We start from the raw sequence: 23,272 nt of genomic DNA, 5'->3' as shown, positions 1-23,272 counted from the left end.
AGCGACAGAAAAACCCAAATGATAGTGTCTTACATAAGATGTTTATTTCTTTCTTACACAAATGAAATATGGTGGTATTCGGTCCAGGTTTGTTATGCTGGCTCTGTGGTCATCAGGGATCTAGGATCTTTCTATCTTTATTATGCCACCAGTTGCAAACATGGCCTCTACCTCATGGCACGATATGGCTGCCAGAGCTCCAGCCACCCTATCGGCATTGCAGCCAGCTAGAGTAAGGCAGTGGGGAAAAGGGGAATGCCTTGTCCCACCTGAAAGTCACATTCCATGTCACACAAGATACTTCTTTATATATCTTACTGGGCAGAGTTTAATCATATAGCTGCACCTAGCCTCAAGGGAGGAGGAAAATGCAGTCTTTAGTCTGGGTGGTCATGTGCCAAGCTTAAAACGAGAGGTCTTGTTACTGAGGCAGAAGACGGAGCAAACACTGGAGTGAGCTAGCTGTCCTTGCCACCGTGTGCAGCCTGAGTGGAGAGTTCCAGGTGCTGCATGATTCCCATAGGCCCCTCTGAACAGGAGCCTCGCTGTGGGGAGCGGGGCTCGGGCTCCCCATCTGGGCCTTGCCGCCAGCTCCGGGACTTGAAGTCCTCCTTGGAGCCGCGGTGGTAGCAGGAACAGGCCCCTCCCGGGGTCTCCAGCAGGGAGAGGATCAGTTTGATGATCAAGGCCAGCCACGCCATCCCAAAGAGAATCCACAGAGACACCATGTTCTTGTACCACAGCGGGTACCGCCGAGAGGGGTTCATCCCTGGGGAGGAGCCGGGGTCAGAGCAAGGGCAAAGCCAGGGCCACGTTCCCCAGGCAGAAGCGGCATGCCTGGCCGGGTCACCTGAGCAAGCTGAGGGGCCAGCGGGACAGAACATGGGAGGTACACGCTGATCTGATTCCGGGTCTCACGGTCACCTCCCTGGGAGTCCAGGAAGCCTCCCTGGATTGGTGCTTGGGGTTGGAAGCTACATTTCCTCTTCCTCTCTCCAAGGGATTCTGTTTATGTGCTACCCCAGCGGTTCTCAAAGTGTGGTCCCTGGACCTGCAGCGTCTGCGTCATCTGAGAGCTTGTCAGAGATGAACATGACCGGCCCCACTGCAGACCTAGTCTGTGCTTGAACATGCCTCCAGGACACTCTGACACCTGCTCTATCACTTGCTTATCTCTTTGGTTTTCTCACATCTGCAAGGAGGCATCGTGCTGGGGCTTTAGGAAGACCCGGTAAAACGGCTTGCGTGTCCTGCCTCACTTCTCAGGAGCATGTGATTGCCATCTGCCTGAACCCCCCTCTCCTGTGAAATTCCCACCGGGAAACATAATCGCCCCCCGGGCACTTCAGCTTTTAGGCTGAAGTTCCAAAGCCTCACCTCTGCAGCACGCCTCTCCCCCCTGACTGCCCTGCCACTCTCTCCCCACTTGCACGACTGTCACCCTTCCTGCCTCAGGGCCTTTGTACTTGCTGTTCCCTCAGCTTTGCATGCTCTTCACTTCAAACTCCTCTTGGCCCGGTTACTTCCCCTCGTCCTGCAGGTTACTCCCTCGGCTGTGAGGTGGAGACAGCAAAGGTCCTCCTCCTGCCACCGCTGGGGACCTCAGGAGCTGACGCAGCCACAGAGCCCGGGACCCGTGGTTGGCTGATTGTTTTACCCCATCAAATCCCCCTCTCGGTGCAGTCCGTACTGGGCAGTACGGCCGGGAAGGGCAGACGGGGTCGCTGTGTCTCAGATAACCCTTGCCACGGCATGCCCTCTCTGTCATTTACTGCCCTCCCTGGGGTCTGTGCTGCCTCCCTCTCTAGACTGGGCTCCTTCAAGGGTGTAGATCTGCCCTCCTGTTTCCCCACCTCCCTCTCTGCCTCAGCGCCCCGCATCCCCTGTCTCCTGCTCGTCCTGTCCTGCCACCCCCAGACGGCCTCTCTATCCAGGCCCACAGGACAGACCCTCGCTGCTCGGGCTCCGCTGGGGTGAGGCTGCAGCCCGGGTGACCGGTGGTGCTACTGGGAGAAGCTGGGATTGGATTAGGCTGATTGGGTTACGGGGCCGCGATTCCGCTGACGGTCCCAAATGAGATCAGCAGCGAGCCAGCTCCCCGGCCCTGCCACCCGCCGGCTTGGCTTGCTCCTGGTCACAGAGGGGAGGAGGCATCCATTCCCCCTTTATTTCATTTTGGTAGCTGAAATCACAAGTGGCAGGAGACCTGGCAGCTGGCAAGGCGGACGGAGCCGCAAATGCAATTGGGGCAGCGAGGGCTGCGGGCCCGGGAGGAGCAGCGGCTGGGACCCGGCGCTGCGCTGGCCACGGCCTTGGGGCAGAGGAGTGGCTGCGCAGGCAGCGCAGGACGTGGGCGGCCACATCCAGTGGCCAGGACGGGGACCGCAGCATTCCCATCGAAGAAAGGAGTTGACCCTGTTGCTGGAGGACAAGGAAAGCTAAGAGATTGAGGAATAGGTGTAGAAGGTTCTGGAACATGGGGGTGTGAGGACCCTGGCTTGGGGGTTTATCCTAGACTTACCCTGATCATGACCTTATTCAACTCCCTTCCCTTCCCTGGGCCTCAGTTTCCCCATCTGTATAAGGAAGAGCCTTGCAGATGAAGCTGTAGGGCTGTCAGTATTGTCACTTGCCATGGGACACTGTGATGGCCGCGGAGGGGCGCAGAGTGGGCAGCAAACCCCTGCAGACGTGGAGAGGGGCCCGCTGCGCAGGCGTGGCCTGCCCGGGCAGCCCCTCTGGCCTTAAAGGGCCCTTGCTGTGGACCAGGCTTGGCCAGACAGGGAGTCCCCGCAGGGGCTCTGGGGGCCTGCTCCCACCCTGCTGCTCCCGTGGGGGCTCCCGGGGTGGGAAGGGCCCCTATAGCCCTCCTCGTACACTGGCTGCGCCACTCACCACAGCTTCCTTGATGTTGGCTGAGGCCTCTCCTCCCATTTCCAGTGCCCGAGTCTAGGGAGGGCCGCCCCTCCTCCCTCTGCCCTGCCCTGCCCTGCCCTGCCCTGCCACAGGGGACGGCCAGGCCTCAGGACAGCCTCACGGGGAGCCCCCCCAACCGCACGTCGCTTCCCAGAGAGGCTGCTGCAGGGCCCGTCAGACCACACGGCCCTGGACGGAAGCTGCTAGAGCCGGCCAGAACAGTATTTCTGGTATTTATGGTGGCCGGAGTGCAGTGAGTGTGGAAGGGAGAGCGCTCAGACTGGAGAGGGAGGCAGGGCCCCCGGGGGCCTAGTTATGGATTTTGGACTCCATCCTGAAACTGTGGGAAAGCAATGAAGGTTTTCAGAGGAGCTAGGCAGGTGACGAGATAGCATTTATAGTTTTTAAAGGTCATGAGAGCCAAGGCGGGACAAGGATGGAGGGCTATACAACTCCATGGGTGCCATCTTCATTATGCTCTGTGTGAATGGCAAACCTATAGGGTCGTGCAGTGCCCAACCTATGCAGCTGTATGTAACAGCCTTGCCTGGACAAGGGAAATGATGTGAGAATAGAGAAGAGAAGACAGATCCCAGAATCATTCTCTGAGCTGTGGTCCTTGTAGCTGCAGGGCTCAGCTCTTCTCAGACACCTCTCTCTACTCTGAGGGTAAAGGTGGGAACATGCCCCAGGTGGAAGGAATTCCTTCCAGAACAACAGCCCTCCTCCCAAGATGGGGAGGCCAGGAAGCGAGTAGCTTGAGGCCTCCAGCACCAGGTCCCTCTTGCTGGGGAAGGAGAGGGTCAGGAAGGGCTCCTTGCACACAGAGGCCAGAAGACACTGAAGGGGCTTAGCAACCACCTCAGTTTACAGCCAGGGACACTGAGACCCAGAAAAGGGACATTTTAGGCAGTCTGGAAAGGGTATGAATTTGGGAGTCAAATAGATCAGAATTTATATCTCATGAGCTGTGCAATCTTGGGCAGATGGCTTGGCGTCTCTGAGCTTCAGCTTCCTCCTCAGTAAAATGGGGGTGACGACCTGCTGGGTTAGCTGGCTGTTTCTTTAGTAAAACTTCCTTTCAATATTCCAGCCTGGGGTCCGCTGTTGAAGGGGTCAGGAGGAGCAAGGCCTCCTCCCCACTTTAGGGCCACGGGGTCAGAGGGAGGGTACAAAGCCCCCCGAGGCCAGCCTGGTGGTGGTGCCACCGCTGTGACCCTTCAGGGGTGGGAGAAGAGGGGGGTGATGGAGTTGGGCTGGCTGAGCCACCCCTGCCACTGCAGAGGACGTCCCTCCACTGCCACCTGCTGGACGCCCACCTCAGCTCTACCACGCAGGGTTAGTGGCTTCTGGGGCCCTTGTCCTGTGTACCTGGGGCAGCCACCACTGATTAAGCCTCGGGTCCTCTGGACCCCGAGGCCCTTCCTGCTGTCCTGCTGGCACGCAGAATCTGGCTGCCAATCGCGTTCCAGCAGGGCTCTGGGAGGCTGGGTTCCATGGGTCTTCCAGACTCTGCCGCCTGACCCCAGGGCTGCGACCTCCAGCCAGAGGCTGTGGGTGGGCTGGCGCTCCACGGAGTGGGGGAGGGGAGACCCAGGGCAAGGACGGACAGGGGAGGCCGGCCAGGACTCCCCTTGTCTGGAGGGCTCTGAGCACAACCGGTTGGCCTGGGGCCACGTGAGGACCTCCCAGCGCAGGTCAAGGTGTGCAGGAGCCACCCCGGCCGAGTCTCTGCACGGCGGGAGCAGGGGAGTGGGGGGCGGGGGCAGCTGGAGCTCCGGCCCGCCCGCCCGCCCGGGCCCTCACCGATCACGTAGTCGCCGAAGCCCACGGTGCTGAGGGTGATGAAGGCGTAGTAGAAGCCCTCGATGTAGCTCCAGCCCTCCATGTGCGCGAAGAGCAGCGGGGGCAGCAGCAGGAAGAGCAGCAGGCCGGAGAGGAGGGCGCCCGAGCCCGCCAGCCAGCGCGCCGTGCTGGGGTCCTGCGTGCGGACAGTGGCGCGGCGCCTCAGCCGCACCCCTCCGTCCCGCCCCTTCCGCCCCCGCGGCCTCTGCCGGCACCTGGGCCGAGGTGCAGACAGCCTGGGGTGTCGCGCTGGGGGCAGCTAGAGCGCCCCCGTAGGAAGGGCGCTGCCCAGGGCCCCTTCCCCTGTCCTCTGTCCTCCAGGTTTCCCGCCAGGAGCCTGTGCCCTTGCTGCCTGTGTCCTTCCTGCCTCCCAGGCCCCCGTCTCCACCACGGACGCCCCTTTACGACCCAGGACCCCATCTTGGACAGGACCCCCAATCCCACCCGTCCCCACAGTAACCCCTGCTCCCCCTTCCCATCAGGGACCCCAGCCCCAGAGCCCTCACCTGCCCGGCGCCCCCCAGCCTGCGGGCGCAGCGGTGCACTCCCCGCTGCATGAGGTGGCCCAGGCGGTTGAGCACCACGAGGTTGAGCGGGATCCCCACGAGGGCAAAGAAGATGCAGAAGAGGCGGGCGGCCATCGTGTGGGGGCTCAGGTTGCCGTAGCCTGCGGGGAGAGGGGGCACTCGGGGCCTGTCCACATGGCCCTGCCCACTCCCCCCACATAGACCCCACCCCCGGCCCACCCAGGATGGGCAGCTGGTCCTCGCCACACCCGTCCTTCCCCGTGCCAGGCGCTGCACATAGGCCCTGTGCGTTCCCCCTCCACGCACCCTCACGGCGCCCTCCCGAATCGGACGACCAGTCTCCAGGTGGGAGGGGATGCTCTGGGGGCTAAGCAGCGCGAGAGAGCCCAGACCCACCCGTGTGAGGGGCTCCTCTTTCCTCTCCTGCCTCTCTGGTGGGCAGAGGGATGGGGCACAGGGAGGGGACACCCTCCAGCTGCTGCACCCTGGGGATCCACTGCACCATCTACGCTGAGGCCATGCTGTCTGCGGGTGCGGGCTCGGGCTCGGTGGGGCACTAAAGCGGCTGTCCCTGCAGGCAAGCTTTGCGCGGGGCTCCCAAGGCCTGGCCGGGACGTCCTTAGAGCCGCACTGCACCTGCAGCTCTTCCGCCCAAGCCTCCTTCCTTTCCTCTCTCCTTTTACAGGCCTCAGACCCACTTGCAGCCCGAGGCTTTTGCCGTTTATTCCTGCCCCCTCATCCTTCGAAGTCCCCCACCCCGTGTATCTCTCGCACGACTCATTCTGTCCTGACATCTGCTTCCTGGAGGACCCAGACTAACACGCCTGGGCGCCCCGCCCAAGCCCTGTGGGGGTGGGGGGGGCAGAGGACAGAGCATCTGCTGACCCCAGGGAGGGGGAGACAGGGCAGGCAGGGGCTGGGGGAGATGAGATGTTCATAAAGGACTCTGTCGGCCGGAGCATTCTGTGTCCTTCGCCTCTGTCTCCCACCTCCTTGGTCACTACCACTGTCTCGTCCCTCTAAAATGCAAACCTGATCAGACCATTACCCGGGTTATAACCCTCCATTAAGTCCCATGTCTGCCCGGGAGAGTCCAAACTCTCACCCAGCCTCTCTCTGAGCCCCAGCTGTGCCCCCACTTTCCCACCCCACCCACCCCTGCCCCTGAAGCCCCCAGGCCCTGTCTCGGCTCTGTGCCTTGGAACGTGACTGCCCCACTATGAAGAGGGCATGTCTCCTCTTGCCCACCTGTAAATGGCCCTTCCAGTGTCCCGCCCCCCCAGTGGAGCGGCGCCTCCTCCAGGGCTGCCCCCCACTCTGCCCCAGCTCGGGGGCGACTGCCCTGGGTGAGTGATTTGCTTCCGTGTCTGCCTCCTCCGAGTATGGTGAGCCCCTCAAGAGCAGGCGCTGGGTCTTAACTCACCTTCACATCCTGAAGAACTGGCACAAGATCTGACCCTTAGCAGGTGCTTACCCCCACATGTGTGTTGAGTAAGGACAAGTATGAACGTTGAATGAGTGAATGAGGAAACACATGAATGAATGTATAAGTGAATGAACAAACGCCTCCCACCCTGCCCCATACTGTCCCCTAACACTCCCGCTCCCTCAGGTGGGGTCAGTGCACTCACACTCCCCGCGCTCACCTGTACTATAATGAAACTGGTGGTTAACGTCCCCGCCCACCTCACTGGCCGGTCCTGGGAGAGGCCAGTGAAGTGCAAGTGCAGAGCGTGGGCTTTGGAGTCTGATGCACTTCCCAGGTTTGAACCCCAGCTCAGCCCCTTGCAGGCTGTGGGACCTTGAGTAAGTGGCTTGACTTTTCAGAGCCTCGGTTTTCTTGTCTGTAAAATGGGGATGTTGACATCCACCTGCGGAGTGTGGTGGGCATGAAAGGAGGCAACAGAGGTGTGCTGCAGATGGGACCGTGAGCCGTGGGGCATCTAGTGTATGCACGGTGCTAAATAAACGTTTGCTGCGTGAATGAATAGAGAAACGGTGGAACTCCACTGACCTGGCTTCTGGTCTGAGGACCTCAGAGGCCCCTTGAGTCCCCCTGCTGGCCTTTATAGGTGTCCTTTTCTAAAGGAGGGGTTCTCCTTAGAGAAGAACCCCCTGGTTGCATCTGGGGAGGGGTAAACCTCTTGATTTCCATCCCTCTCTCCTCCAGGTGTGGGTCCCTCCCCAGTTCCATCCTCTGTCCCTGCAGTCCTTTCATTCTGTTCTCACCAGTGGGATGGTGGCACCTAGATTCCGGCTCTGAGACGAGCCTCCCGGAGGCCTGCAGCTTGCTACGGCTGACATGAAATGGGGTTTCCCCTCCCCATCATTCTCAGTCATCCCCCAGGTCAGCAAAGTTAGTGGACGTCAGTGAAGCCCTCACCAGCGACCTGTTGAACTCTGGGTAGCCACCGCCCTGTCCATGCCACCTCTCCCTTTAGCATGTCTCCTGCTGTCCCTCCGTACCTTGCTGGGAGCTCCAGGCACCCTGCAAGGCCTGCATGGCTGGGCTCCTCTGCACCCTCTCTGCACTCAGCCATCCTTTCCAACTCTCTGCAGCCACCTGGACCTCCTCGCCATTCCCCAAACACACCAGTCACACTCCTGCCTCAGGGCCTTTGCACTTGCTGGCAGGAGGGTCTCTCCTCAGATGTCTGTGGAGCTTGCTCTTTTATTTCGCCATGTCCCTGCTTCAGTTTTACTGTATCAGCGAGTCCCCATCACCACGAGACCCTCTTTACTTTCCTCTAAGCACCTCCCAGCCCTGATTATTATCCATGCATCTATTAGTTTACTGTGTGTCGCTCACCCTGGAATGCCAGCTCCCCGAGGGCAGGGCTTGCGAGTTTTGGTTACTGTTGCATCCTCGGCCTCTAGAATACTCCGGCCCACACGAGTGACTCAATTTATTCGTTGAATAAATGGATGGGCAAAGGAGTGAATGAATAAGCAAGCGAGGGACGCGGTTTATAGATGATGAATGCTGTCCGGGTCAGGCCCATCCTACTGGCCCAGAAGTCTCTGCGTGCCTGTCAGACCCTGTTTCATTTCAGGGCTTGGAAAGCACAGCCCTCACAGGGTGCTGGCCCCAGGGCGACGGGGTTGCCCAACAGGCCGCCTCTGCTGTGCCTCTCAGATACCCCTTGCCGCCCTTATGGTGTCCCAGATGTACCCTGTCTCCCTGCCCCTCCTGCTCTGAGTTCCCTCCCTGTGCGTGCATGTGTGTGCATGTGTGTGTAGGTGTGTGCGTGTATGTGTGTGTGTGTGTGTGTGAGTCACAGAATCATGAGCTCCCCTGTTGTTCGGCCCACAATGGCTATCTCCTCGCTGCTTGGAACTCCCGCCCATCTTGTAAACCCTCCAAGGGCAGACACTATCAGAAACAGCAATGTAGTCCCCTAGCTGGGTTTCAGATTCCAACTCTGCTGCTCACCAGCTATATGACCTTGGGGAAGTTGCCCAGCATCTCAGTGCCTCAGTTTCCCCGTCTGTGAAATGCAAATAGCAAGACCTATCCTTGGAGGTTGCCATATGGACAAATTGAGATCTCAAATGTCAAAGCGCCCAGCACAGTGGCTGGTAAGAGAAGGCCCCAGGTGTATCCTATTGTACTGTGTGTGGTGGGGCTGGGTCCTCCTTCCTCTGTCCTCCTCCCGCTAAGAGGTGGCTGAAATTGGGTGGAGAGGAAGGAGCTGGGGAATGGTCCAGGCTGGGAACGGTAGAGATGGGAAGAGACAGGCTGCGAGACTCTGAACTTGGTGGGCTGGAGGCACAGGCCTGGGGCAGAGGGTGTGGGGGTCACAGACTAAAGGTCCCCACACATCTGGGGGCCTGGCCCATGGTAACGGTGCTTCCAGATCTCCGATGCCCTGGAACTGTTCAAGTGCATATTTAATGGAATTCCTTAACATGGCAGCGTTTATTGAGCACCCACTGTGTGCTGGACCTTGTTTCAGACCCTGGGGATGTAACGATCAAGACTAGATGGAGAGGCCGGGCGTGGTGGCTCACGCCTGTAATCCTAGCACTTTGGGAGGCCGAGGCGGGCGGATTGCTCAAGGTCAGGAGTTCGAAACCAGACTGAGCGAGACCCCGTCTCTACCAAAAATAGAAATAAATTAATTGACCAACTAAAAATATATATAAAAATTAGCCGGGCATGGTGGCGCATGCCTGTAGTCCCAGCTACTCGGGAGGCTGAGGCAGTAGGATCGCTGAGCCCCGGAGATTGAGGTTGCTGTGAGCCAGGCTGACGCCACGGCACTCACTCTAGCCTGGGCAACAAAGTGAGACTCTATTTCAAAAAAAAAGACTAGATGGAGAGTCCTGTGGGTGCTCTTGCCTGACCCCACCCTGGGGAGGACCGAGGCTGGGATGTGGCGTCATGGAGACAGGATCCAGCCTGGACAGGCGCTGGGAGGTGGTAGCCCAAGTCACCGGTGGTGTCAGCCTGCCACCTGCTGGTGAGTCCTGGGTCATGCAGGGGCTGGGGCAGGGGGACGGGCGGTGGGGGCGGGGCCACCTTGCATCCTTTCCTGGGTTCCAGAGCTGCAGGGATCTAGCCTGCTCTTCTCCTTCTCCTCACAGCAGCCCCACGCACCCCGCTGGGACAAGTTCTGTGTCAGCTGCTCTGCGGTGCAGGGCTAGCCCAGGTGTCCCTGTGTGGGGGAAGGTGGCGGTGGGGAATGGGGTCTCCGTGAGCCGAGGAGAGGCCTCTGCGAGTGGCGTGCTCTTGGCTGCAGACGGGCATGGATGGCTGCCTCCCCCGGGGCTGAGTATAGGGTGTCTAGAGGCTCTTTCTTTGGATTTCTGCCTCCTTTCCCACCTCCCCCTCACCTCTCCCAGCCACCTCCCCAGGCACAGTGTTGGGTGGGGGGGCTGAGGGGACGGGACACCTGTGGCGCTCAGAGGCATCTTTCTTGCTGCCTGGAGACCGCTGCTTCCTGCAAGGCTGTGTGAGGCAGAGTCCCCTAGAGCAGTGCCCCTCACACCTGGACATGGCACACGGCCCCCCTGGGGATCTGGGTAGAACGCAGGACCGACTCAGCAGGTCTGCAGGGGGCCCGGGACTCCATGCCCACATGGTGTCCATGCTGTGGAGCCGCACACGGTGCGACCTGTGCATTCATGAGGCCCAGGAAACCTGACAAAGGACAACCAGCCCCACCGCCCCTCAGGGAGCGGCCACTGCCCCAGCCCCGTCCGCCGGCCCACCGCCCTTACCGATGGTGGTGATGGTGGACACGGAGAAGAAGAAGGAGCCCACGAGCTCCCAGCGCCCCATGCTGGTGGTGTTGCTGAGGAGGCTGGCCCCGCTCTTGTACGCTTCGACGATGTCCTGGGGAGAGGCTGCAGTGACCACCAGGCTCTGTGGGGTGCCTGTGTCCCTGCACTCCAACACACACACTCGTGCACAGTCCTCACAATCACTCTGCCATCCCAGCCTGGCCGGGCAAGGCGGCCCTACCCCTCCAGCCAGGGATTCCAGGGGCGGCTCCCATGGGGCAGCTCCTTGCCCTCTCTTTACCCCAGAGCCCAGGTCAGGGTGGGGTCCGACAGCTCACCAGCCAGTAGACCAACCGTTCCTTTTCTGCCCTGCACACTCCCATTCCTGCAACAAGCACTAGGCCAGACATGAGATGTGCTGCTTTTAGGGGACATGAAGATAACAGAGACATGACCTCAGCCCTCAGTGGTATAGAGATAAACTTAATTAACTCCAATATAATGCACTCAGTGCCGCTTGGGGCATTAAAGAGGCAGTACAGCTGCACCGTCCCGGGCAAGTTACTCAACTTCCCTATGCTTCAGTTTCCTTACCTATAAAATGGGAATACTAATAATATCTACTTCATAGAGTTGTTGTGACAGTTAAATGAGATGTTGTGTGTAAAGACTTTATAGCAGTGCCCAGCACGTGGTAAATGTTAGCAGTTGCTATTGTTACCATGTTGCAGGAATACAGGGAAGAAAGATGTTCATTCTCATGGGGGTAGGAGCAGAGGCTTCATGGAGGAGGTGACATTTTTACAGGATCTTCGCTGAGGGCCAGGTAGGATAGCTTCTGGTGGAAGGACATTCAGGTAGGTGTGACAGCAGCAGCAGAGGCTGGGAGGTGTGGGGTCTAGACTCCTAGACTCAGGAGACTGACAGGTGATTGGGACCAAGCTGTGCTTGTCTCTGCTGTGCCAGGGATGGAGTGGCAGGCCTCATCTAAGGTCACCGATCGAAGGGGAGGCAGGGTCAGGTTTGCCTGCCCAGTGGCAGCTGGCAGTATGGAAGTTTGTCAGATCAGAAGGGGGTACACTCTTGCAGGCGAGTGGCAGAGGGGGCCTGCCCTGCATGCTGGCTTGGAGTGTGTCAGAGGAACAGAGAGGAGGTATCTGGAAGTCCAGGCCTCTGGCCCCACTTGGTATGGGCGGCATATGGGCCTCGAGGGAGGCATCCCAGAGGATTGAGAGGGTGTGTGGACATGGAACAAATGTCGGAGACTTGGAACAGGTGAAGGAGCAGGGCTGGGCGGAGGAGGACTGCTTGCTCTTGGCCTTGAGGAATTTGAGAAGTTGCACAAACATGTCTGGTTCTCAGAGGGAAGGTGTGGGCAGAATACCACATACTTATTCCTGGGGAGGGCTGAAGCCACAGGGGGGTTGAGGAAGGGGGTGAGGTGGGGATGGAGCAGCAAGGGATGGGAGGGAAGCCTACAGAGAGGGCCTGGCCGGGCACAGGTCCATCCTGAAGCAGCACTCATGGTGGCTCATGGCCCCAGCTTGGGGCTGTGTAGCCATGTATTTCCACTTAACCTGTCTGAGCCTCAGTTTCTTCACCTCTAAAAAGGGATGATAATAAGAGTGCCTCCCTGCGAGGGAGGTGAGCACGAACCAAGTTAGTATGCCTAAGGCACTAGGCACGTTGCCGCAGGGAAGCGTTTACTATTATTAGTGTCATCGTCATCATCACAGTCATCTTCCTGGGCCAGGCACCAGGGTCAGACAGCCTCAGCAGCAGGGCCGAGCTGATGTACTAATATTTGCAGAAGTTTGCAGGTGGAGGGTGGAGGAACCACTTTAGATCCCTAGCTGAGATGGCTCATGCCCCGCTTTGCTCCAGACCTGTGGAGCCGGCCTTGTTCCAGGGTTCCTAACTCCATCTCCTCTCCCGCCCTGACATATGTCCCTGCTACCTTCTGGGCACTGGCTTTGGCTAGAGGGCCTGGGGCACAGGGCCTGGCTTCCTCTGCAGAGGAGCCACCGGGCCTGCAAGGCAGGGGTTCAGGGCTGGCGCGCAGCTGTCTAGGCCTGGGTGCTGGGCTCTCAGAGGAAGGGGTGTGGGCACCGAGCCACACCCCTGGAACGTTAATGCATCCGCCAAATCGAGCAGCTGCCAGTCTGGCGGCGCCCGGGTCTGAAGAGACCTCCATCCATCCGGGATGCCCCGCCCCAAGAACCCTGCCCTGCCTGCTCCGCCCGCTGAGTCCCCACCCTCTGAGGGCTCGCCCTGCAAGACCTCTGGCTCTTCTCCCATCCGCGCCTTGAGCCCTTCCCGGCCTCCGCGGCTGGGGCGGCGCACCCAGCCCTGGGTGTCCGAGGACTTGGAGCAAGGCGAACTCGGTCAAAAAGCGGCCCCGCGTCCACTCTCCCTCTCTCGAACCCGGGTCTGCGCGCCGCGAGCCCCCTCTCTCCGCTGCGCCTGCCCCAGGCAGCGCGCCTTGCCCTGTGCACCCGCCCTCCAGGACTGGGGGCCCCCTCCCCTAGGCTCCCCTGGCCGTGCCCTCGGTCTTGCTGGTCCTTAGCCCGGGCCAGCGCCCCTGCCTGCAGTCCTCGCCCCCGGTTCGCATATTCGCGCCCCGGCTCGCGCCCTGGAAGGGCCAGGTGTGCCCTTCCATTCTTCGCCTTCCGTCCGACCCCAACACAGCGCTGCGCGTCCCGGCGCGACCTGCCACCTCCCGCCAGCAGACCAAGCGCTCCCTTTCCTCCTTCTGGCTCGACCTGGTCGGCCCTGCCTGCGGGCTTCTGACCCAGGGAGGCGCGACCCTGTCGTCCTCGTCCCCAAATTCGGAGGTTTGCGCCCGCATCTGTCTCCCCACCGGGCCAGTCTTGCCCCGCGCCCCCTAAAGGAGGACTCGGAGCACGGCGCGGTGCAACGCTGTCGCCAGAGCCGGGGTCCTTTCGGTGGGGTGCCGCCCCCTCCAGGCCCCCGCGCGGAAACGCCCGCCCCGTCGTGCCGCGTGGGCGCTCCCCGCGGTTCCCTGTCCGCGGCCTGCCGGGCCCCCTCTCCCTCGCTGGCACACCCACGTTCCCCATCCCGCCGCGCCCGGCCAGCCCCGCCGGCCCTGACCCGGATCAGCGAGTCCAGCGCCGGGCCGTCCAGACACGTGAAGTTCCGCAACAGCTCCCACTTGTCGCGCTGGAAGCTGCGGCTGGAGTCCTGCGCCGCGCGGCCCTCCAGCGCCCAGAACACGCCGGTGCCCAGCCCCAGGTAAGCCAGGTAGGCGAGCAGCAGGAGCAGGGTGGTCGGCAGCGGGCAGCACCAGGCCCTGCCCTTGGGCGCCGCCCGGGCTCGCGGTCGGTACATGGCGGGAGAGGCGGGGAGCCCGAGCCTGCCGGAGCTCTGGACCAGGACTGGGGCGGAAAGGAAGGACCAGGAGCTCAGCTGGTCCCTCCTCTAGCAAACGCCTCCCTGGGCAATCCCCCCTCCGCAGAGGGGACAACCCTGTCCCACCTGTCCTGGGATCCAATTCCCTGGACAAAAAGAGGCTCTGCCTGCGGGCATCTGGCCCCGCCTCAAATGTGTGGAGTGCCCAGCCCCCAGGCCCAGGCGGGGAACAGAGGGCTGCTGGGCGACCACAGGCGAAGGGGCCCAGAGGCCCCCAGCATTTCCTGCAGTGAACAGTGGGAGGGACTCCTGGAAACCACACTCAGGGGGAAGAGGAAGTGGAGCCCAAGTTTATTGTCTTAGGGCCCCTGCTTAAGTCCTTGGACTCTGGGGCTATCTGTCGGTCAGTCTGGATCTCCCACACCACTGCTTTTTTCCCTTGTGTCCCCCAAAAGAAGGACCCCAGCTGATTTCAACTTTCCCATGAGCTTGGGGGGCAAGGGGAGCCTTAACCAGGGGGCTTGTCCTTTCCCTGCTTCTGAGAATGCCCCCTGAGTCCCTCCTCCACCCAGAATGGAGGAAGGGTCCAGGGTGCGTGAAGAGTCTTCTCTTGGATGTGAGGAAGTCCTGGGGTGCAAGCTCGATCCCTCCTGCTGCCTGGAGCCTCCTCCGCTGCACAGCCTTGCTTTAGTCTTGTCCAGAGCATGTGGCCACCCATGGGCCTTCTTGCTGTTGGGTGTTGGGGGAGGTCGGGGCCAGAGTTTCCAGTTCTTGGTGAGATTGGGCCGTGGGATGGACTGGTCTAAATCTCTCCTTCTGGCCAGAGATGTTGCAATCTGGCAGCCGAAAGGCCAGGCCTGGAGAGCACATTCCCAAGGGAGGTCAGACATCCATGGAACTCATTTTCTGGAAGGCTCCTGGGATCTGCTGGCTCTCTGGGTTCCCAGGGGGTGTCTGGAAAGGCTCTTAAGAAGGCAGGTGCCCAGAGGGAGTGATGCGGTCAAGGGGGTGCCCTGCGGGGGCCAGGGGAGGCCATGTCCAGGAAAATGGCAGGGGTGGGGACACCCAAGAGGTCCCAAGCCTTGTTCAGCCCTAGACCTCCAGGCAGGGGAGCTGGCGAGCTTTGAGAGGCTGCTTGCCTGCCCCTCAGTGGAGAGCTTCCTGAGGGCAGATATCCTGTTTTCACCAAGATTGTCCCAAAGTCTGTGCCCAGCCCCCTGCCAGCCACCCCCATGGGCTCTCATCATCTCCTCAGGTCTGTTCCTGTCATAGCATCTTGGGTGCTGTCTTGGGGCTGCCTATTTGTCTAGTCCTCCCACGAGACCAAAGGCACACCAAGGGCAAAAGCTTCCACTACTGCGCCCTCAGAGCCTGGCACAGCGCCTGCACGTAGTGGGGGCTTGGCAAATGCACACTGTGCACATATTAAATGAGGCAAAGATGAAGTCGCCCTTTGTCGTTTGTATAAGCTCTCCTGGGAATGGAGATCTGGGCACAATGACCCATGGTGGATTTGACTTTTCCAGGTTACCTTTGAGGGGAAGGGGTGGCAGGGGCTCTGGGACGAGGGTGCATGCCTCAATCTGCACACACACATCTCTGATCCTGTCTCCGCCTCTCCCGTTACCTTCTTGGACACACCTGTGTCCTTTCTCCCTCTGGAGCGCTCCTGAGGCCAGCCCTGGCTGAGAAGTGAGTGGGTGGGGAGGGGAGGTGGCAGGGCTGGAACCCAGAGGGCATATAGGGTGGGCCGGGGGGGGGTTGGGAGGGGCTGCTGGGGCCACTCAGGGGCCTCATGCAGAGATGGGGATCTTCTGAGGTCTGGGGAGCCCATCGAGGTCAGGGGCTGCCCTGTCCTTGGGGCCGAGGCCCCTGCTGAGCAGCCAGAGCTGGGAGCACCTGTGCAGAAGCAGTGGCCCCAGCGGGAGGATCAGCGCCAGCCACGCCAGGCCCAGGAGGATCCAGATGGCCGCCAGGCTCCGGTACACCGAGATGTAATGCTTGCTGGGGTCCGTGCCTGCCGGGGAAAGGGACAGAATCAATGCCAGGGATCTGTGCCTGGGGGCACAGCCAGCCCCCCAGGTTGCAGAAGGGCCCTCCCCAGCCAGGACCCCTCCCTCTTCCTAACTAGCACTGGCAGTGGGTCCCAGACCACTGTCTTCCGAGGATGTGCTGGGAATCTGCAGTGGCCTCAGAATACCAGGGGCTGCGTGACCCTCAGTAGTTATCCTCAGCTGACACTTCTCCATCCCCTGAATCCCAGTGGACACCCCAGCCGGAGATACGTGACTATCTCGTTCTCACCCACAACGTAGTCCCCGAAGCCGATGGTGCTGAGCGTGATGAACGCAAAGTAGAAGCCCTCACGGAAGCTCCAGCCCTCCACGTGGCTGAAGACCAAGGGTGGGAAGATGAGGATGGCCAGTGTCCCCACGACCAGGAACAGAGCCAGGCCCAGGACCTGCAGGAGCTGTGAGGAGGGAGGGAGTCTGCCGCTGAGCCCACTTGAAGGGCTCCTGGGTTGCGTAGGGCGGGGTGTGTGGCGGACTTGGGAGCAGGGCTGCGTGAGGCTACGCCCTCCCTGCTCTGCAGCCCTTGGGGCGGGAGTGTGCACGAGATCTGCGCACCAGTGATCTCGCCCGCCAGGGCAGAGGGATTGTGGTAGTGGGGCAGGGAGGGGTTTGGAGACCCCTTCGGGCTTGGGGCCACACTTGAACAGGCCCCCTGGGGACTCATACCTGGGATAGAGGACTGTCATTGAACCGTCCCATACTACTCTTGCACCCCCACCCTGCTAGGGCGCCTCTGGCCTATGAGGGCCGGGCGGGGCGGGCACTGGGGCCGTGGTGGGTGGCCCGGAGCTTGTTTTCTGCTGCACAAAAGGGTGTTGAGGCTCTGTCACAACCACAGAGACGCACTGCCCAGGTGCCCCCGTTGAAGGAGGACTGTTGGCCAGCTGCCAGCTCCCAAAGGGTGCTCTTCAGCTGCAGGGAACTGCCTGGCCAAGGGCACGCTCTTCCTGGGAAGGCCCTAGCTGGTGCCTGATTGAGCCAGTGTCAAAGCCTAGGCCCAGGCTCTGTGGGACAACTCTGACAGCTTGCACGAGCTGCATAGCTCCTTGAGGCCAAGCCTTAGTCCAGCTGCACCAAAATTCAACCCCTCCCTCCGCCCAGTCCTGCATCTGCCCCTTCTCTTCCACAGGTGTCCACCCCAACACCTTGCATGCCAAACTCTGTCTCAGCATCTGCTTCTCGACCTGTGGTCCCCAACTCCTGGGCTGCTGTTAGGATAGGGGCCTCGAATCACCACCTGAGCTCCACACTCCTCCACCCCGGTCCCCCAGTCTGTGGGAAAATTGTCTTCCATGAAACCCATGCCTGGTGCCAAAAAGGTTGGGGCCCGCTGTTCTAGAGGACTCAACGTGCAACTGATCTGCCACAGCAGGGCTGCAAGGGAGGGAGGAGCCGTACCTGGGAGCGCCTGGGCTGGTCCTCCCACCTCTCGAGGGTGGCCAGGTGGGCACGCAGCCCTGTGCCCAGGTGGTTGAGGAAGACCACGTTGAGTGGGATGCCCACCAGGGCATAGAAGACACAGAAGACCTGACCTGCCTCCGTGCTGGGAGCCAGGTTGCCGTATCCTGCGAGGGAAGGGGAGTGTGCAAATACGGGGCCCAGAGTCCAGACTGCACCACTCCTCCTCCCCAGACTCTGACACAGGCTGTCTTCTGCCGCCTCTGGGGGCAGGTGGGGGAGCCCCCTCTTCCCGTGAACTCTGCTAGAATGATTTTTATTTGTAGGAATCCTGCTAATTTCTGAAGGCCCATCTCAAATGACACTGCCTCCAAGAAGCCCTCCTGACTGCCACTCTCTTCCTCCCTCTTGGGTGTAATTCCCCACAGTTTTGTGTCATTCTTATCTAATTATCTACTTTGCCTTATGTGATTGTTTTTGGTGTACCTATTGTATCCCTCTTTATTGGATTGGGGGGCCAAGGCTGGGTCTGATCTAAGTTCCTATCTCCCACCCCCTCTCCATCACTCTACCTGGAATGTCACCTGAGTTCAAGGGAGGTGTGTGGAATTGGACTTAATTGAATGGACAGGGAGACCTGGATTAGGAGGGCCTGGGGTGGGATGGAGGGTTTTCTGGCTGAGGGGGTGTAGCAGATGCTGTCAGTGCCCTGGCCCCTTGAACAACGGGGACATGCCTGCAGCTTTGGTGGACAGTTCCTGTATATAAACGACACTCCCCACTCCCCACTGCCAGTCTCTTCATTTCTCTCTACCCGAGAGATTTTTGTGGCTACATGAGTGTGCTTGGTCTACGGGCAGGTTTGAAAGTTAGTACACTCAGGATCAGCTCTCCACCAGCGAGAGCAGGAGTTGGTAGCTAAATAGCCCCTCATTCTTGTCCTCTGCGGGGACTGTTCTGAGCACGGGCTCTACCTGGGCTCTTGGGCAGTCTCAAGCACAGTGAGTCCAGTGACCAGAACCAGCAACCTGCTCATCACTGCAAACTTGATTTTCTTCTTCCCCCTGTTTCACTTGCCCACTCCCCACCTACCTGCGCTTCCTGAATCATCTCCTAGATAAACCACACCCTGTCTCAGCGTCTGCTTTGGGGAAGCCCACACTGAGACAGGGGCCCTCTCCACCCCAGCCCTTTACCTATGGTGGTGACGACCGTGCCCGCAAAGAAGAAACTGCTGCCAAAGTCCCAGTTGCTGGGGTTGGTGGAGTTGCCTTTGGGGTTCACACCTTTCACCCAGGCTTCCATGATGACCTGTGGGGGCGGCACGGCAGGGGAGGAAGAGGGAGCTGGTGGTTACTGAGCACCAGCTGTCACATGCTCTTAGCAGGGTGCATTGGTGTCATCTCAATGATACCCTTAGACAGTGCTGTTCCCCTTTCATGGGAAAGGAAAAGACGCTCAGACTGGCTAAGTGACTTGCCCAAGGTCACTGGACTCCCAGCCAGTGCCTGTCCACTGGCCAGGGCCGACCGTGGTGTGGGCTGTAAGCCCAGATGCTGGAGGGAAATGGGCCCAAGGAGGTGAGATGGGGGATGCCTAACGGGGGCCCCAGTGGGAGATGCTGCCACGAGGATGACACACGAGTGGGTTGTTAGAACAATGGGGGGATTTCAGGTTGGATGTGCCCAGAAGGGTTTTCTGGGGAACTTGGGCTTTGGGAACCACAGGGAAGCCTTGGGGCTCGCTGCCCCCCAAGGCCGATGGAGGGGCACAAAGGACCCTGTGGTCTCTGAGATTCCAGGTGAGCGGGCAGCCTTGCTCTTTGCTGCCCTCTAGTGAGCCCCAGCCCATGCCTGCAGGAGGAGTTCCATCAGAGGCCAGGACAGAGGTTGCGTGTGCATGTGTGTGTGTATGTGTAGTGGTTGGTGTATGTATATGGTGTGTTGTATACATGTTGTGTGTGTGGCTACTGTATGTTGCATGTGTGTTTACAGAACCTGAAGCTTTGCAGGCTCAAACCTAACACGCCCCACCCCCAACCCCTGGGCCCAGCCCTCTTGGAGATGGACAGGGCTCCCTCCTCCCCTGCCCCCAACCCTGTCCCCTTTCAGCACAGCCTTGTCACCAGGTAGAGCCCCAAAGACAAGGGGTGGTGGGGGTGGGGTGGGCACGGCAGCTCCGGCTTCCAGTTCCTGTGGGAACCGTCTCCCACTGGCTGGGTGAGTGTGCTCTGGCCGGGGTGGGGTGGCCTGGGCCAGTCTGGGCGTCCTCAGTCACAGGCTGTCTGCTTCTCCTCACTTTGGCAGGAACTGGGCTCTTAAGACGTGGACTTTGGCCTTTCTGTCTTTCCCACACACCCGGAGAGGCCGGGCCAAACAGTGGCTAACACGCCTGCTCCCCGGAGACCCTCCCCGCTGTGGGCAGCACTCACCCTAGTCCTGGGCTATCCCAAGCCCCAGGCTCTCTGTCCCCCTGAGGAGGGCCTTGACATCGGGATGGTGCTGAGAGCAGGTGGGGGGTGCAGGGGCAGTGGCGTTCTCTTTGCTAAGAATCGCGCGTAGTAGAGAAAGAGGCAGACCTCCCAGTTCTGTGAACCTGGGCAAGCCGCGCTTCCTCATGGAACCAGTGTTTAATGCTGCTTTGAACACTGTTCATGGCTGTGTGTGCGTGGTACATGGTGATTTCAACAAGAATGTGTGTGCTCCTAGAATCTCACCCCAGCGTTCTTCTGCCAGCCCGACTGCCCCTGGCAGGAGAAGGTCTCTCCTGAGGCTGAGGACTCTCCGGGAAAGAGGTGTCCCGTCTTCCCTGGGGAGGCCCCTTGGGGCTTCAGGCAAGCCAATGGCCTTGGTCCTCCTTCTTGGTTAGGTCTCAGATAGCTCCGTGAATCCTTCCCACGCCCTCTGCCCCCTGCTCTTGTCTCTAACCCAGGGCTGAGGAAGGAGGGGGTTTCAGGGTCTCCAGGGCTTTTGCCTTACCCTGGGGTTTGGGGAAGCTCCTGAACCTTTCTCAACCCCGGTACGGGTACCGTGGCCCCAGCCTTGACGAACCCTGTCCGCTAAGGAGCAAGGAAGTGAAGCTTGAAGCCAGAGGCCTCATTTCCTGGAAGAAAGAGCCAGACCAGGTCTCTCACAGCTCCAGAAAGTTCTCTCTGAGCACCAGTCCACACATCATCTTCTAGGCCAGCTGTTCTCACTCTTGAGGGGGCCTAGCATCACCTGGGGGCTTGCCTGCCGCCCCAGCCTGGAGTCCGAGTCAGCAGGTGTGGGTGGGGCCCGCACATTTGCATTTCCAACGAGCTCCGGGTGATGCTACTGGGCCTCTGTGAACCGCTGCTCCGGGCTATGTCCTGGCCCTGGCACTTAGGCTGATCTTCCTGGTGAAGGACAAGAGCTCCACAGCCAGCTCTGTCTCCACCAGTAACTGTGCAGCCTCTGCCGACAGACTCCACCTCTCTGTGCCCCAGGTCCCATCTGCAAACTGGAGCTAGTGATAGTAACAGGAAATTATGAGAAAACACCTGTACAATGCCATGTCAGGCAATGGGTCATGACGGTCGTGTCCCCAGTGTTTTAGGCACATGGCAGGTGTTCGGTAAGTACCAGTTATGATGATGAATCTGCACTTGGTCTGTTCCTTTGCAGTAGGTGTTGCCACTTGCTCAGCTGTGTCTCAAATGCATTCACCTTCCCCTATGACACCTACTTTTGCCTTGTTTCTGGGAGAGAGGGAAGTAGAAGGGGCCCAGGCAGGGGGTGACCCGCTCTGCCACCAGGGGAGAGTCCTCCATGGGTGCAGCGCTGGCAGGGCTCAGTCACCCTGGCCGCTGCCCACCAAGCCCAGCTCCAGGTGGAATGAGGCCGGGGAAGGCCAGCTTGGGGCCGTTCCTGATGTTAACCTGTGTCTCCCACCCGCAGCCCCCAGCCCAGGGACGTTCGCTGGGGAGAAGGCAGAGGGAATGGCGGCCCTGGAGTGTGAGGGAAGGAAATTTGGACAGCGTTGGTAACACTGACACACGGTTCACATTTATGCAAGTGACGGCCTAGAGAATGCCTTTAATCCGCTGTCAAATGTCTGCAGCACAGATGTGATTGTTCTCTTTGTCTTATAGGTGAGGACATTGGGTCCGGAGAGGTTACATGACCTGTTCAAGGTCGCACAGCGATCCAGTCGTACACCTGGAGCCAGAATCCAGGACTAGGACCTACCAGGCTCTCTTCCCACCACACTCTGCTCCCAAACAGGGCATCAGTCCCTGGGTGGTGACTCTGGACCTGCCACGAGAACCGCCATTCCTCCCACCTTCCCAAGACTCTCCATCCCAGGCCCACGTCGTTCCCTTCGTCACCTGCACGAACTGCTCCAGGGCCTGCTGGTCCAGGCAGGTGTAGTTCTCCAGGAAGCGCAGCTTCTCAAACTGAAACTCGTACCTGGACTGGGCCTCCGCCTGCCTCTCCAGCAGCTGGAAGACGGTGGCGCCGAGGAGCAGGTAGCAGACGTAGGCCAGCAGCAGGGGCAGCGCCCGGCCACCCCAGCAGCCGCGGAGCCCGGCCCTGGGCATGGCGCGGCCAGGACCCTGCCAGGGCCTGGGGGGCTAGCTGCGGGGGCAAGGCGGGAAGCAGGCAAGGAGCACGCGCCCTGGTACCTGCGCCCGGGCTGCTGCCGGCCCTGCCCTCCTCCTCGGCACAGGTGTCTGAGCGGGGGACACTGTTTAAACAGTGCGCAGCTCAGCTTGGCTGCACTAAGTGCCCTGAGTGCAAACAGGCCTGCCACCCCCCACCTGGCCTTTTTTTTTTTTTTTTTTTCCATGGATAGCAGCAAACCAGTGTCATGGACCCCTCAAAGAGACCTACCGGGTTCTCCTGAGCTCATCGTGTCTCACCCTCTGCCCTCAAGCAGGATGGATGTTTCTGGGTAAATCTGACCTGTGCACCCTCTGCCCAGGCCTGAATGGGCTCTCTCGCCACCCCTACTCCATCACCCATGAAGCTACAAGCCCCCAAACTCAGGAGCCGGGAAGAGATCAGAACAGGTGTGAACGAACCTTCCACTCAGTTGCCTTGGCTACAAAATGGGGCTAGGAGAATTGCCTGCTTATTGGGGGAACCCCGGGATGAGTAATCTGGGTGACAAATCAGGGCGAAGTAAATAGACAAATGATAGTCTCACTCAGGGACAGGACCAGGGTTGACGCTGCTAATAAATTGGACGCATTGCTTTATAACTCTTGCTGATAATTTATCTTGCTTTAAATCCTTTAGCAGGCTACTGTCAGACGGCAATTTATTGATTGGTGAAATGTGTGTGTGAGGAAAAAAGGAACTTAAAGTATATCCTGGTCCTGGGGTAGGAACTCTCTCTGAGTAGGTGGAATTGGGGGTGTTCTCCTTCTTCTTCTTCCTTGCTTCTGTGTGTGTGTGTGTGTGTGTGTGTGTTCATAACAACCTTATGGAGATACAGTTCACATACCACACCATTCACACATTTAAAGTGTACAAGTCGATAGTTTTTAGTGTATTTACAGAGCTGTGCAACCATCACCAGTCAATTCTAGAACATTTTTATCACTTCAAAGAGAAACCTTGTACCCTTTAGCTGTCGACCCCCTGCCCCCACCCCACCCCCTTCAGCCCCCGGCAGCCATTTATCTGCCTTCTCCCTCCGTGGCTTCCCATCCCGGGCAACTCACATGAATGGAATTAGATGACACATGGCCCTTTGTGTCTGGCTTCTTTCACTCAGTCTACTGTTTTCCAGGACCATCCACGTTGTAGAATGTGCCACTCCGTCACTCCCCTCTGTGGCCGAGCAACGTGTCATGATATAGCCGTGCTGGGTAGACTGCATCCGTGTGTCCATTTGGTGTCCCGTTGGCGGACATTTGGGTTGTTTCTATTTTTCCCGTTATGAATAATGCTG

The 23,272-nt window shown here is 59.6% G+C and overlaps 2 protein-coding genes across 3 annotated transcripts; both read right to left on the bottom strand.

Annotated features, from left to right (window-relative positions):
- On the bottom strand, nucleotides 1-15,869 carry KCNK17 (potassium two pore domain channel subfamily K member 17). Its single transcript, XM_012746934.2, has 6 exons — nucleotides 15,783-15,869; nucleotides 13,626-13,909; nucleotides 10,512-10,626; nucleotides 5,268-5,428; nucleotides 4,723-4,897; nucleotides 1-769 (listed from the first exon to the last, which is right to left on the bottom strand). The coding sequence occupies exons 2-6, from the start codon at nucleotides 13,860-13,862 to the stop codon at nucleotides 459-461; spliced, it is 999 nt and encodes a 332-aa protein (XP_012602388.1). The 5' UTR covers nucleotides 13,863-13,909; nucleotides 15,783-15,869; the 3' UTR covers nucleotides 1-458.
- KCNK16 (potassium two pore domain channel subfamily K member 16) lies at nucleotides 14,666-22,387 on the bottom strand. Of its 2 annotated transcripts, XM_076003386.1 has the most exons (6): nucleotides 21,702-22,387; nucleotides 18,550-18,664; nucleotides 17,354-17,520; nucleotides 16,188-16,353; nucleotides 15,783-15,900; nucleotides 14,666-14,740 (listed from the first exon to the last, which is right to left on the bottom strand). In XM_076003386.1, exons 1-6 carry the CDS (start codon nucleotides 21,912-21,914, stop codon nucleotides 14,686-14,688), a joined length of 834 nt encoding a protein of 277 aa, XP_075859501.1. In that variant the 5' UTR covers nucleotides 21,915-22,387; the 3' UTR covers nucleotides 14,666-14,685. The 2 variants fall into 2 exon arrangements, with proteins under 2 accessions (XP_075859501.1, XP_012602390.1); XM_012746936.2 differs by lacking the exon at nucleotides 14,666-14,740 and having other exon boundaries at nucleotides 15,677-15,900.
- Between the last annotated feature and the right edge of the window lie 885 nt (nucleotides 22,388-23,272).

The sequence above is a fragment of the Microcebus murinus genome, chromosome 5 (genome assembly GCF_040939455.1).
Source record: "Microcebus murinus isolate Inina chromosome 5, M.murinus_Inina_mat1.0, whole genome shotgun sequence".
NCBI classification, from domain to species: domain Eukaryota; kingdom Metazoa; phylum Chordata; class Mammalia; order Primates; family Cheirogaleidae; genus Microcebus; species Microcebus murinus.
Note: the sequence above shows the minus strand (reverse complement) of the source record. Positions and strands in the feature narration are given on the sequence as shown.